At 42.3% G+C, this 12,877-nt stretch overlaps 1 protein-coding gene across 1 annotated transcript; it reads right to left on the bottom strand.

Moving 5' to 3' along the window:
* Nucleotides 1-945: 945 nt before the first annotated feature.
* nme3 (NME/NM23 nucleoside diphosphate kinase 3) lies at nucleotides 946-12,282 on the bottom strand. The gene is made up of 5 exons (XM_080724266.1): nucleotides 12,151-12,282; nucleotides 6,406-6,536; nucleotides 3,610-3,711; nucleotides 2,862-2,974; nucleotides 946-2,213 (listed from the first exon to the last, which is right to left on the bottom strand). Exons 1-5 carry the CDS (start codon nucleotides 12,194-12,196, stop codon nucleotides 2,096-2,098), a joined length of 510 nt encoding a protein of 169 aa, XP_080580392.1. The 5' UTR covers nucleotides 12,197-12,282; the 3' UTR covers nucleotides 946-2,095.
* Between the last annotated feature and the right edge of the window lie 595 nt (nucleotides 12,283-12,877).

Raw genomic sequence — 12,877 nt, 5'->3', positions numbered from 1 at the left:
AGGAGGAGTTGACCCCCAAACCCCCGTTGGGGAGTCGTAAACCCGATGTTTAAAAAGTGTGAAACCTAGTCAGTTGGAACCTAGTCAGTTCATGTGTTATGTACCGATGTGAGGTTTTTACAGTCTGGGAGCTCGGAATTGCCGTTACTTTTTAGACAAAATTTCGTTTTGTGTGTTTCCCAACTGTGATTTGGAGGCTGTCGCCCGATTCCAGCGGCCATGTTTCTAGGACCTCATCTCGGAGCACAACAGGACGCAGCGACGGGTACCTTTGGTCCCGAGATCGAATCCCACCATATCTTAATTTTCTCCTTGGATTGACTTGAGTACAAGCGGTCCCAAATTATATAATCAAGCCATATAAAGTTTTCTTTTCTTGGGTGTTTATGATCCTACTATAGTAGACTTTATATCCGAACTGGCCTACTGTCCATCAGGGTTGCCAACATTGGACAGTCAGAATCCAGGAGATAAAAGCTATTTTCCTTTCTTCTTTTTTTGGGAGGGGAAGGGGGGGCTCCTCCCCAAACTTCTTAAGATATATCTTCCTGTGTTCTGAAGAATTTTGCGTGTTTGATACTTTTATCAGGCTTGTTTTCTAGTAGCAAGAGTACAATTTCAGCCATTAAAACGCCAAATGTAGCTGTACAGAAATTGATTTGATGACTGAAGCAAAGTAAGACACATCTTTAACAATGACCAGTCATTAATATAGCTGTATGATTTTGCGTGTATCGCACACAGCCGTTAGAGGCGTAGGCCTACTTAATAATCGAACACGAGTAGGCTATCAAAGATTTTTGATGTACCAAGATGTGCCATACTGGTTTGAGCCACGAAGGGGCGACATGGTACACAAAGTCTACAAATTGCCTCCTAAGTAAGTAGGCATTCCACTATTACAGCCCAAAAAACTTTTGGCATTGTGACAAACAGAGACTTGCATTCTGACAAACTTGTCTTTATATAGAAAAGAGTTTAATTTGCACAGGTGTTGTGAATGACCTGATACATGAATGTGATACATTCTATTAAGCATTTTCAAAGAGCTCCTTCAACACCAGACTCGGTTTTCATGGTCCAAAAATTTGCTGCTTTGTCTATTTCAGAAATTGGTCATTGCTTTGTAGCATACATTTTGACAGCAGCATTGTATCACAATTTACAACATTAAAGAAAATCCCACGCAAAACAATTATGCCTATAGATGATAAGCAATACATATTGACATATTGCCCAGCACTACCGTTACTATTATTATTATTATTATTAGACAATTAAACGTTTCAAACCTACGCCGGTTAAACACACAGGGCTCTATTTTGTAAGTACCAGCTCTTATGCCTTAACTTAAGACCTGGAGAATGGCCAAACAGCATTTTCGAAGCCTTGAGGTCTTAAGTTAAGGCATACAGCTGGTACTTAAGACAATCAATCAATCAAAGACAGGATGCTATGTACTATATGACACATAAATACATTATTCTCTGTTTGATCAAGTATGGGAATTCAGCTCTGGTAGAAAACAAACTTCTTTGCCGAAATTTAAGTGAGACTTTTTACAGCATCTCATGATAAAAAATAAATCAAAACATTGGTCTTTGGTGCTGTATAGCCTTATAGCCAAGCTTGAACATCTTTAGTTGGTTTATTGGGACATCAAACATAAACAAATTCTCATTTAACAATTGTACAGAATCTAATTATTCAAAAGACTGTGCCAGGAATTCTGTCTTATGTCAAATGTGTGTATTCACTGTTGCATTCATGGGGTGCTTACTCGCAAGACACATTTCAGTGTGAGCTGATAATAAAGTAATATTGTATCGTATATACAAGTTATTTGTCAAATCTGCTAAGAGCCCAAAATGTCATTTTTGGTTCATTCATCATAATTATGTTCAAGGCTGAAAAAAAAGAACTCAATTAATAGTCGTAATCGCAATTATTTACAACAACTAAAAAGTTGTAATCGTGACAGCCCTGCTGTGCATGCGTACATGTGTGTGCGCGTGTGTGTGTGTGTGTGTGTGTGTGTGTGTGTGTGTGTGTGTGTGTGTGTGTGTGCGTGCGCGCGCGTGCGTGCGTGTGTATGTCACTCGTACAGCCATTGGCTGCTGCTGTGGTCCCAGCAGTGCAGTTGGTTTTGGAGGAACCACAGTGAGATCTCCCTCTGGGCGCTCTCCACCGAGTCACTGCCATGGACCACGTTCCTGCAACAAGGGACAGCGTGCTCAGATCACTGCTTCTCAAACCTTTACACGTCAAGGACCCCCCAAACTGATATTGTGTTTATGTTTTGTGGGACTGTGGGAAAGTGGGACTGAGTTACTAGGGCCCAAGGTGGAGGGGCCTAGTAACCTGGGGCTGCATAGCTCAGGGGTAGAGAAACCGTTATTAGAGCAAGAAGGGTTTCTGAAGGGTTCCCGGTTCAAATCCGGGCTCCCCCTGAGTTAATGTCGATGAGTCCTTGAAGTCGTTGAAAGACGCGAAAATGTGTGTAAATCTTTGAATATGTGTTTTTTTCTGGTAGGGTCCCTGGAACGAAATATTTTGATATGGGGGTCCGTGGCCAAATACATATAATTTTGGGGGTCCTTCACATGAAAAACTTTGAGCACCACTGACATAGAAACATAGGTTTTTACAAAGACTTTTTCACAATTTTTCAAAAATAGCAGATCTACAAGCTCACTGTGAGCTTGTATATATACAAGGTATAGGTAATTAAAGCACAAAATAATGCTGCATTCCAGTCTAAATGGGTTAAACCCCCTCCCCCTATGAAGAACATTCATGGGGGGGCCCACAGTGAATCCTTGTACCCAGGGCCCAGAATTTGGTGCGACACCCCTGCATACCTGCCTACTTCCACACCGTAGTCTCCTCGTATGGTTCCAGGGGGGGAGTCTCTGGGGTTGGTCTCTCCTAACATCTTGCGAGACGTCTTGACCACATCCAAACCCTGCCACACCTGCACAACGCAAGCACAGACGTAAACACCCACAGCTTATCACAAACTAACGTGGTTTTCTCACAATATGGTGACCTTGAAATGTATTTCTTAAATGTTTTTGTTCAGCTTTTTTTATCTGCTATTTCTTGCACTATTTTCTAAATGTTGACAGGTATTTTAGCTATTTCAACAGATGAATTTATAGTGTCTCTGTTATGTCCATAACTGTTACTTTTCAGGATTCAAATGCAAAGGTAGCCATTCTCAAAGCGTGTCAGCCCCACGCCGACGATTAGCAAATCGTGAGAATTTGTGCAAATCTTTGAATAACGTTTCTTAAGTGAACATTTTTGCTTCTGAAATCTTGTTTCTGGGTTTCTTTGGAACAAAACATTTTGAGATGGCGGTCCACGGCCAAATACATATCATTTTGGGGGTCTTTGACATGACAGTTTGAGAACCACTGATAGAGCTACATAGGTTTTCAGAAAACTGATTTAAATGACATTTGTAAAATCACCATGAGGTCTCAATGGGTTAAACTGTGTACACTTGGTAACAATACACGTGTGTGTGTGTGTGTGTGTGTGTGTGTGTGTGTGTGTGTGTGTGTGTGTGTGTGTGTGTGTGTGTGTGTGAGTGTTAGATGTCACCATGGCAACAACAGGTCCAGAGCTCATGTAGCGAATCAATCCACTAAAGAAGGGTTTTCCTCTCAGCTCCCAGTAGTGTTCACGTAGTAGATCTTCAGAAGCCTACACACGCACGCACGCACGCACGCACGCACGCACGCACGCACGCACGCACGCACGCACGCACGCACACACACACACACACACACACACACACACACACACACACACACACACACACACACACACACACACACACACACACACACACACACACACACACACACACTTCATATTAGTCTAGTCTAGTACTAGTATTGCCTGTAAAAAGTATTTTCTAATTAGTCATTATTTTATTGTTTACATTTTGCACCTTTGGCTGAAACTTAAGTGTGAAAGTGAAAGTCTCCATAGCTGAGCCCATGTCTGAGTACAGCCCTAAGTCTCTAGGGTCTAAGACTAGTGGTTATGTAACGCTCATAGAGTACCGAAGTCCTGACGTCACTCGCTCATCCCCCGGTTCACAGATGTATTTTCTCTATGGAGAATAACATTGGGTCATCTTAAAATCGGCTCATATAAGAACTGCGGTCCAAAAATAAATAATCTATCTTTATATTGATATTGTTGGGGAGGTGGCTCTGTATCATTTACGAAAGTCAGTCAATCATATTTGATACAGTCTGTTACTGGCGAAAATGTAACTAATTTGGCGGCAGTAACATTAGCGTTTTCTCACAGTCAATTGATTCTTCATATCCATACAGTATGAGTCAAACTGCAGATTATTTTTGGAACAGTTATTATATGACACAATATAAAAATGGGCCCTTGCAACTGCCTCACACCCGGCGTGGAGACACCTTTCTTCCTCTTCTAAATTTTTATGCCGATACATTTTGAATACATTGATGATACTTTTACTTAAAGGTCCGCTGTCACGCCCCGAAATTATAATAGTATGATACAGTAGGATACAGTAGGTCACGTGGTCTGAATCAAGTGATCCCATCCCCCGTAGCGCAGCCCCCTCCACTCCCAGGGAGGAGGAGAAGAGACAGACAGACAGACAGACAGCTAAAGTCTGGAGAAATGCTGATAAACACGGTGTTTCCATCATCAATATATAGGCTATATCCTTCTTGTGTGTGTGTGTGTGTGTGTGTGTGTGTGTGTGTGGGTGTGTGTGTGACTGTGTGTGTGTGTGTGTGTGTGTGTGTGTGTGTGTGTGTGTGTGTGTGTGTGTGTGTGTGTGTGTGTGTGTGTGTGTGTGTGTGTGTGTGAGTGTGTGAGTGTGTGGCCGTGTGATGCGACGCAAGCGAGCGTGTGAGGACAGAGCTAGCGGGGGCTACGGCCCGGGCAGCGGGGGTAAGTTGACAAGCCCCCCGCATTTAGAGCCCCGCTGCCCGGCGACAAGGCAACATCCCCTCTCGGTTAAGACATCGGGTTTTCCATTTCAACAATTAAAGATAAACAAGCATATCCACATGAACATGGGGAAGTAACAACCTATTTTGGGGGGAAATATAATTTTTATATGCACAGATTTATATATAAATTTGTGTCTTTAGCTTTAGTGCTAGCCCAGTAGCCCTTTGGGAGCAGAGAAGTTGCTTTCTGAGGGCTGCGAGAGCGACCCTGCGGGCGATGGGAAGAGAATGTACATTGTACAGACATACATTATATAACAGTCAATTAATTAATTTGATTGGCTTATCGCGCATCCCCACAATGACATCAAAAAAATATTAACTTGTTTTTAAGATGATTTCTTAAAGTGACAGTAACCCTTTAGATGACAGTCATGTGGTCTCTCTCCGGTGTGGATCCTGAAACAGTCTGATAGAGCATCGCAGTTGAAGCCCCACCCCGTCCTCACTCTGGTGTCGGAAGCGTTTTCCGCATTCATTTCTTCCATAGACATTTCATAAAGTATTTATTTAAACGTTTTTAAGCCTTGGACAAAGCCACCTCGGCTGGAGAGGGATCGTGTCAATATTCACATTTTTTTTAATGCAAAGATTAATTAGAAAGTTCAGCTAACTGTGTACATCATTTTAAAATTGCGGAAACTACACTCCCAGAATGCATAGCGAATGTTGTTGTTGTTTCCTGAAATAAAGCCCTTAAATCACGCTCAGTTTAGTTATCCAGGCCAGCATACGGCCTGAAATGTAGTGATTGTCATCTCTGTGGACGCTCTTATCGTCATCCTTAACATAGTGGATCATATTTGTAAAAGAAAGACGATCGCTCAAGGAGTTCTGCTGACGTGCAATAATCCGCCGGGAAGACAGGGGGCAGTAGCTACTTCCGCGGTAACCGCAAGATACATGAAAGAAGAAGAAGCTAGACCAATCACAGACGTCGATTTCACCGGTTGTACATGTTTAGCAGTATGGGAAATGCAGTTCTTCTCCGTGCGATCTTGATTAAAACGTGTTTTTACTAAAACTAGAGTGATTGCATACATACTCGGGGGTTCTACAGGAGCATATAGAACCATTTTACAACCACCAGCCTAGTGGTAAGTGTACATTGAATTGCTACGACTTTGTGGCTGATAAACGCTATGGTGAAAATGAATGGGTTGTTTACTTCCGACACCGCACTGCGATGCTCTATACAGTCAGGCTATACAGACAATTAATTTGATTGGCTTATAATTGCGCATCCCCACAATGACATCATAAAAATATTAACTTGTTTTTTTAAGATGATTTCTTAAAGCGACAGTAACCCTTTAGATGACAGTCCTACTTTAAGTAAAACATGCGAGTGCTTCTTCCATCACTACAACACACTGAGCCAGCGTACCTGCAGTAGTTTGAGTCCCACCAGTTTGAAGCCCTTCTTCTCAAAGCGTCGTACGATCTCGCCCACCAGTTTCCGATGCACGCCATCTGGTTTCACAGCGATGAAGGTGCGCTCGTTGGGCCCGGTCCAGCCTACAAGCCAAAAAATAAGGAAAGTGGTTCACAAACATTCTCCATGTCAAGGACTTGATGGTCGGGATACCAATTGTATCCAATCAGAAGAGAGAACACATACAGGACACTTTGATGTGATGACACAAAGAAATCAGCAGACAAACCTGCACGGAACAGGAACACTTTAAATTTGAAGCTGATTCCTGATTGGTTGAAATTGTATATGGTCACTGTCAGGCAGAAACCTCGTATCTTCAAGTTTCAAATGTGTATGTTTTCTTCGTAAATTAAAGCCCTGCTTCATCATACAAAAGTGTGGCACAAAACTAGTGAAAATAGCAGATCTACAACTAACTATTTTGTGCTTGTAGATCGACTATTTTAAATCGTTTTTAAATTGATAACAAAAAAAGGAAGGTTTTGGACATACAATTTAGCAGACGCTAGCCCGACCACCCGACAACGGCGAAATTCAACCCTTTTGAAAGGGATTTGATTGGTGTGTCCCCTGATGATGCGAATGTAAGTGTCCCACACCTGCTTTCACAGAGCTAGAGGGTGGTCTTGGGGCCTGCTTAGGAGGTAAAGCAGAGTGACAAAAACAACCAGGATTCTCATTGATGAGCTTCAAAAACACATTTAAGTTGAGTCAGTGCGTCTTTAACCTTTTCACAGAAAAATATAATTTTACCCTACCCTTTAATCTGCTACTGTTGAGAATGCTTATTAATAAATGCTTTTTAATGAATTAAATTAATTTCAGCTCCAGTTGAGCTGTAGCCCCCCACGCACTAATGTTGTAATCAGCGAGGGGGACTGACTAATCCAAGCAGATGGTTTGGTAATGGCTGATTACGTGCTCATATGAGCTTTGTGTTACATTGTGCTACAATAAGGGGAAGCATCGTGGCGCTAAGCAAAGCCCCCATAAAAGAAGCTGCTAGTGTACTTGGTCATACATTCAAACCAGTGGAAACATTGGTTGGGACTTTAGGTACAGTGGTGGGTTACGTGAGGTCAGTTTTTCTCAAGCGTGTCAATTTCAATGTATGCATTATTACAGTGGTTCTCATCCTTTTCAGGCTGCGATCCTCAAAATAATCATATTGTAACTGCCCCCCCACCCCGATGAGCACTAAGAATTGAATTACATTTTGTATAACACGGTTCTATTGTGTAAATAGCAGATCTAGCAGATGGGGTAGGGTCTGACTAGTCTGAGCTGGCAGCAGTTCCATTAGACCAGTGGTTCTCAGAATTATGTTAATACAGCAATATAATTCATAGATATACAGAAGAGAAGGTTTATGTTAGCAGATGTGCAAGCTTGCATATCTGTGAACTTGTATATCTGATATTTTTTTAATAGCCAACGTATAAAATATGGATAAAGTTATCTGATGCTGTATTAACATATCTTGGTGGGGACTATAAACATATATATAGGCTATACATTTCAAGATTTTTTTTATAGATTTGTTTTGCATACATTTTAAAACAAACAAACACATCTAAGATCTTCCATTACACATGATCATACATGAAAATAGGTTGGGTGCTAGATATTTTCACTAGTTTGGGTTCCGGGCAAACGTCTAATCTCTCGGCAAAGTTTGGGAACCACTGATCTATAAGGTATTGGTTCTACAACTGTCTCACCATCAGTCTCCTCTGTCCGTGCGCGTTTTACAGCCACATCCTCCAGTTGGTCTACTACTACATGTATGTGTGACATCATGGATGCTGTCCTGTCCTGTCCCAGCAGCCAGACTGACCAGTGATCATGCGAGGAGTGGAGGAGCGCTCGAGGAGCCCAGAGCCCCCACCCCCAGGGGTGGCGGACCAAATTCTAGGCCATACATGGGCAACTGGCGGCCCGGGGGCCACATGCGGCCACCACCTTCACTTATTTGTAGCTTAATGACTAGTATAGTAGTATTAAAATGTATTTTTGTATGTCCAATGTATTTGTATTTAAGTTCATAAAGTTAACATGAGTATATAACTAAATGCATTTGAAATTAGATAAAAAACAACAAAAAATAATTCAAGATTCCAATTCAAAAGAAGCACAAATAGCAGATCTACAAGCTCAAAACGCATCGCAGTTTTGTATGAGATACTACTAGAATGACAAAGTAGGACGTAGCAATATGCAATGTGGCCCTCTGGAGTGAAGGTGGAAATATAGTGGCCCTCGCCATCATCAAAGTTGCCCACCCCTGTTCTAGGCCCTGGGTACAAGGTTCACTGCGGGCCCCCCATGAATGTTCTTCATAGGGGGAACTGGGAACGCATAATATGCATTGTTTTGTGCTTTAAAGGGATATTTCACTTTCAAAAAAACGTTTTGTCATTTTATCGTCTAATCAGGCTTTTGGGAACACCCAGGACAGTTTTTGAATTTCTTCATTCAGTATTTAGATATTTGATATTCATTTCCCCCATTTTGCCCCCTTCCAGGACCTTCCTATACAAAACCATTATAACTTCAAACTCCATTTTAACCACTAGAAGCTCGGGCGGCCCAGCGTCTAGTCGGCGACCTGGCCAACTCGGAACAATGTAAATAGGGAATGAATGCCCCGCCCTTTAATGCAAACCCCATTATACCTGTTTTCATAGGACCCGTTTTGACCATTTGTCTGCCTGTGTCCATTTATGCCCATATATGGAGATATCTGTATCTGTCTGTTTGTCGGTGTCCATTTTATGTCCATATATGGAGATCACTGCAGTTATAGTTCTGGGTCCATTTTATGCCCATATATGCCCATATATGGAGATATCTGTCTATCTGCGTCCATTTTATGCCCATATATGGAGATCTCTGTATCTGTCTGTCTGTGTCCCTTTTATGCCCGTATATGGAGATCTTTGTGATTCTGCATCCATTGTATGCCCATATATGCCATATATGGAGATATCTGTTTATCTGCGTCCATTTTATGCCCATATATGAGATTTCTGTCGCTTTTTCAAACAGATGGTCAAAACGGGTCCTATGACAACAGGTATAATGGGGTTTGCATTAAAGGGGGAACCGGCACTGTGTCTGCAACACAGTCGGAGGCACAGACAGATACAGAGATCTCCATAATGGGAATAAAGGGACACAGACAAACAGATGGAGGAGGAGACAAACTTAATGCAAACCCCATTATACCTGTTGTCATAGGACCCGTTTTGACCATCTGTTTGCCTGTGTCCATTTATGCCCATATATGGAGATATCTGTATCTGTCTGTCTGCGTCCACTTTATGCCCATATATGGAGATCTTTGACCATCTGTTTGCCTGTGTCCATTTATGCCCATATATGGAGATATCTGTATTTGTCTGTCTGCATCCATTTTATGCCCATATATGGAGATCTATGCAGACACAGTGCCAGTTCCGGAAAATCCTGATGTCAGACATCAGAATCCGAACCTTTCGTGCTGGTTCCAGAAAATCGTGTATCGGGTCGGGTCGGGTCGAGGCCGAGCACTGCACTACCTGCTGCGGTGGGGAACGCACGTGCCGAATTTGAAATAGGGAATGAATGCCCCACCCTTTAATGCAAACCCCATGAATGCCCCACCCTTTAATGCAAACCCCAATATACCTGTCATAGGACCCGTTTTGACCATCTGTTTGTCTTTGTCCACTTATGCCCATATATGAAGATCTCTGCACACACAGTACCGGTTGCAGAAAACTCTGATGTCAGACTTTATGCCCATATCTGGAGAACGCGCGTGCCGGTGGGAAGAAGGGTTCTCGAGATACGCGGATTACATACATACATACACATTCACAGAGATTTTGTGTTGACTCATGTGGCGTACGTGATGTCAGAGCCTTTTATGAAGTGATGTCACAATGACTCAGCGCTTGCGCCGATTTCCTCCGGAACAGCCTGATGTCAACAAAGGAGATTCCGAACGTTTCGCGCCGGTTTCGGAAAACCGCGAGTCGGGTCGGGTCGAGGCCCGGCACTGCACTCCGCGCGGCGGCGGGGAACGCGCGTGCCGAATCTGAAGCCGGTGGGACGAACGGTTCTCGAGATACGCGGATTACAAACAAACAAACAAACAAACAAACAGACAGAGATTTGTCGCATTTATAGATAGATGATAGATTCAATGAAAACAACTGTCCTTTTTTCTGGTGACTCCTAACACCCTCCGAATACTTGAGCAGGCTGGGATTTTTCGATAACTTTTTTCATTTATTTTTCATAATCTGTTAATAATTTCCCCAAAAATGTATAGAAATCAATGAAAGATTTTATCGAAAAACCACAGCCTGCTCACGTATTCGGAGGGTGTCAGGAGTCACCAGTCATTGAATCTATCATGGTTAAAATGGAGTTTGAAGTTAATGGGTTTGTATAGGAAGGTCCTGGAAGGGGGGAAATGAATATCAAATATCTAAATACTGAATGAAGAAATTCTAAAACTGTCCTAAAGCCTGATAAGACGATAAAATGACAAAAATATTTTTTTTTTAGTGAAATATCCCTTTAACTATTGAAAAATAGCAGATACAAGCTCACAGCACGGCAAGCTTGTAGATCAGCCATCTTTTCAGCTAAAACTTAAAAAATACTTACCGGTATATGCAAAGATTTGCACATTTTCATGACTAAAAACAGCAGATCTACACGCTCGCAGTAGCTAAAGTATAAAATAATTAAGGCCCCTCCACCTTGGGCCCCTAGTAACTCACTTTTCCCCCTCCCTTGTGACGCCCCTGCCCATGCCCCCACCATGCACCACCAGATGTGTGTTGTTTGAATGTTTCAAAATTCCACATCTTAATTCGAGATTTCTTGAAAATAGCCAATGTATCCTATACAATAGGCCTACTGGGGGAACCAGATCTTATTTTATTGTTGTTTGGGACACGATCAACACAATCCTGAGTTATTTTTTGTGTTCAATCTGTGTTTTGAGATATTTTAGTATTTCAGCATGAATGATGATGCATTTTGCATCATATGAGTCATCATGCTGCCTCATATGATGATGCAAAATGCATGAGCCATAGTAAGTTCAAGTTGCTTCTTTTAAGGCTTGTTTTTTCCTAGACCTAGTGGTGCCTGGTTGCGTATTTCTCTCACACAATCTGGCAACGCTGCAGGCTACATAAGCTATTAATAGGATGATGATGTGTCATGACTCATTAACTAAACAATACGAAGTTGGATTAGCAACAGCTCTTGCAGTTGGTCGTAAAAAAAACTATCTAGCTGGCACACGTGGCCAATGCCGATCCATCTTACATAAGCAACGAAAAGAGTTTCAGTTCAAGACAAGTTGATCAAGTTGTGTGTTCTACTAAGCAGACGATGCTCACATGACGCGCGGAGCTGCGTTTCCATAGCTTTGTCAACAACACAAGGGCGGCACTCTTCTCATTTGCACAAGTCATTAGACGAGTCTCACACATGACAAGCGTTGTACAAAAAAAGAAACGCTCTCACAAACACATACACATTACAGTGTTTCTGTCTGTCTGCTAGTGCTGCTGACTCTGCTCCCTCCTAAATGACGAAGCAGAGTGTCACCTGAGGAGACTCTCTGTCTTCAACATGCATAATAATCATGTAATGTGATGAGCAGTAAAGTAGTTCGCCAGCACCAACCTGTCTGAAAAATGTTCGCAAATACGGTCAAAACAAGACAGATCATGATTGCAGCCTTTGCAGGAGCAGTTGCCGGTTTCTCCTCCAGTCCAGTCTCTCTCTCTCCTCTCCACACAGTGCGCACGCTGTTTAAGAATGTGGCCAATAGTTGCCTCGTGCCTGCAGGCACGAGCGCGCGCACGTATTAGTGAAAGGGGAGGAGGGTGATGCTTGCTTTACCAGCATTGGAAAATAATGGGTACATTTAGAACTTTTCATCCATTAACAAGCTCAAGGGATGCCTAAATTAAAAAAAAAAAAAAAAAAGAGAGTCCTCTAAGGTGGAGCTTATAGAGTAGAAGTGATATTTTTTGGTCAAATCTAAAAAAAAAAAATGTTTTAGCCAATCAGGAGCAATGTATTAACATTTTTAGTGTTCGAGTTTCAATTCTGTCTGCTCATTTCTTTGTGTCATCACCTTCCATTTCACTTGAGTTTTCTGTTTATTAAATAGTTGGAGAGCAAGGACATGTGGTCGCAACAGGTTCCTATTCCTAACGCCAAATGAAATGGGTTCAGATCAGAGCCCAGTCTCCTGAGGAGGTGCGTCTGAAGCCTGTCCCGGGCGGGTGTCTCCAGGCGTAAAAGGGGATGATGGCGATGAAAGACCTGCAGAGACACCCGTGTTGAACAAACTCTCTAGAGCAGTGGTTCCCATACAGTGGGTTACATTTTTATGGGTCACGAC

This window comes from Nannobrachium achirus, assembly GCF_963921795.1.
Source record: "Nannobrachium achirus genome assembly, chromosome: 4".
Classification (NCBI taxonomy): domain Eukaryota; kingdom Metazoa; phylum Chordata; class Actinopteri; order Myctophiformes; family Myctophidae; genus Nannobrachium; species Nannobrachium achirus.
The sequence above is the reverse complement of the archived record's forward strand: the minus strand, read 5'-3'. Positions and strand labels throughout refer to the sequence as shown.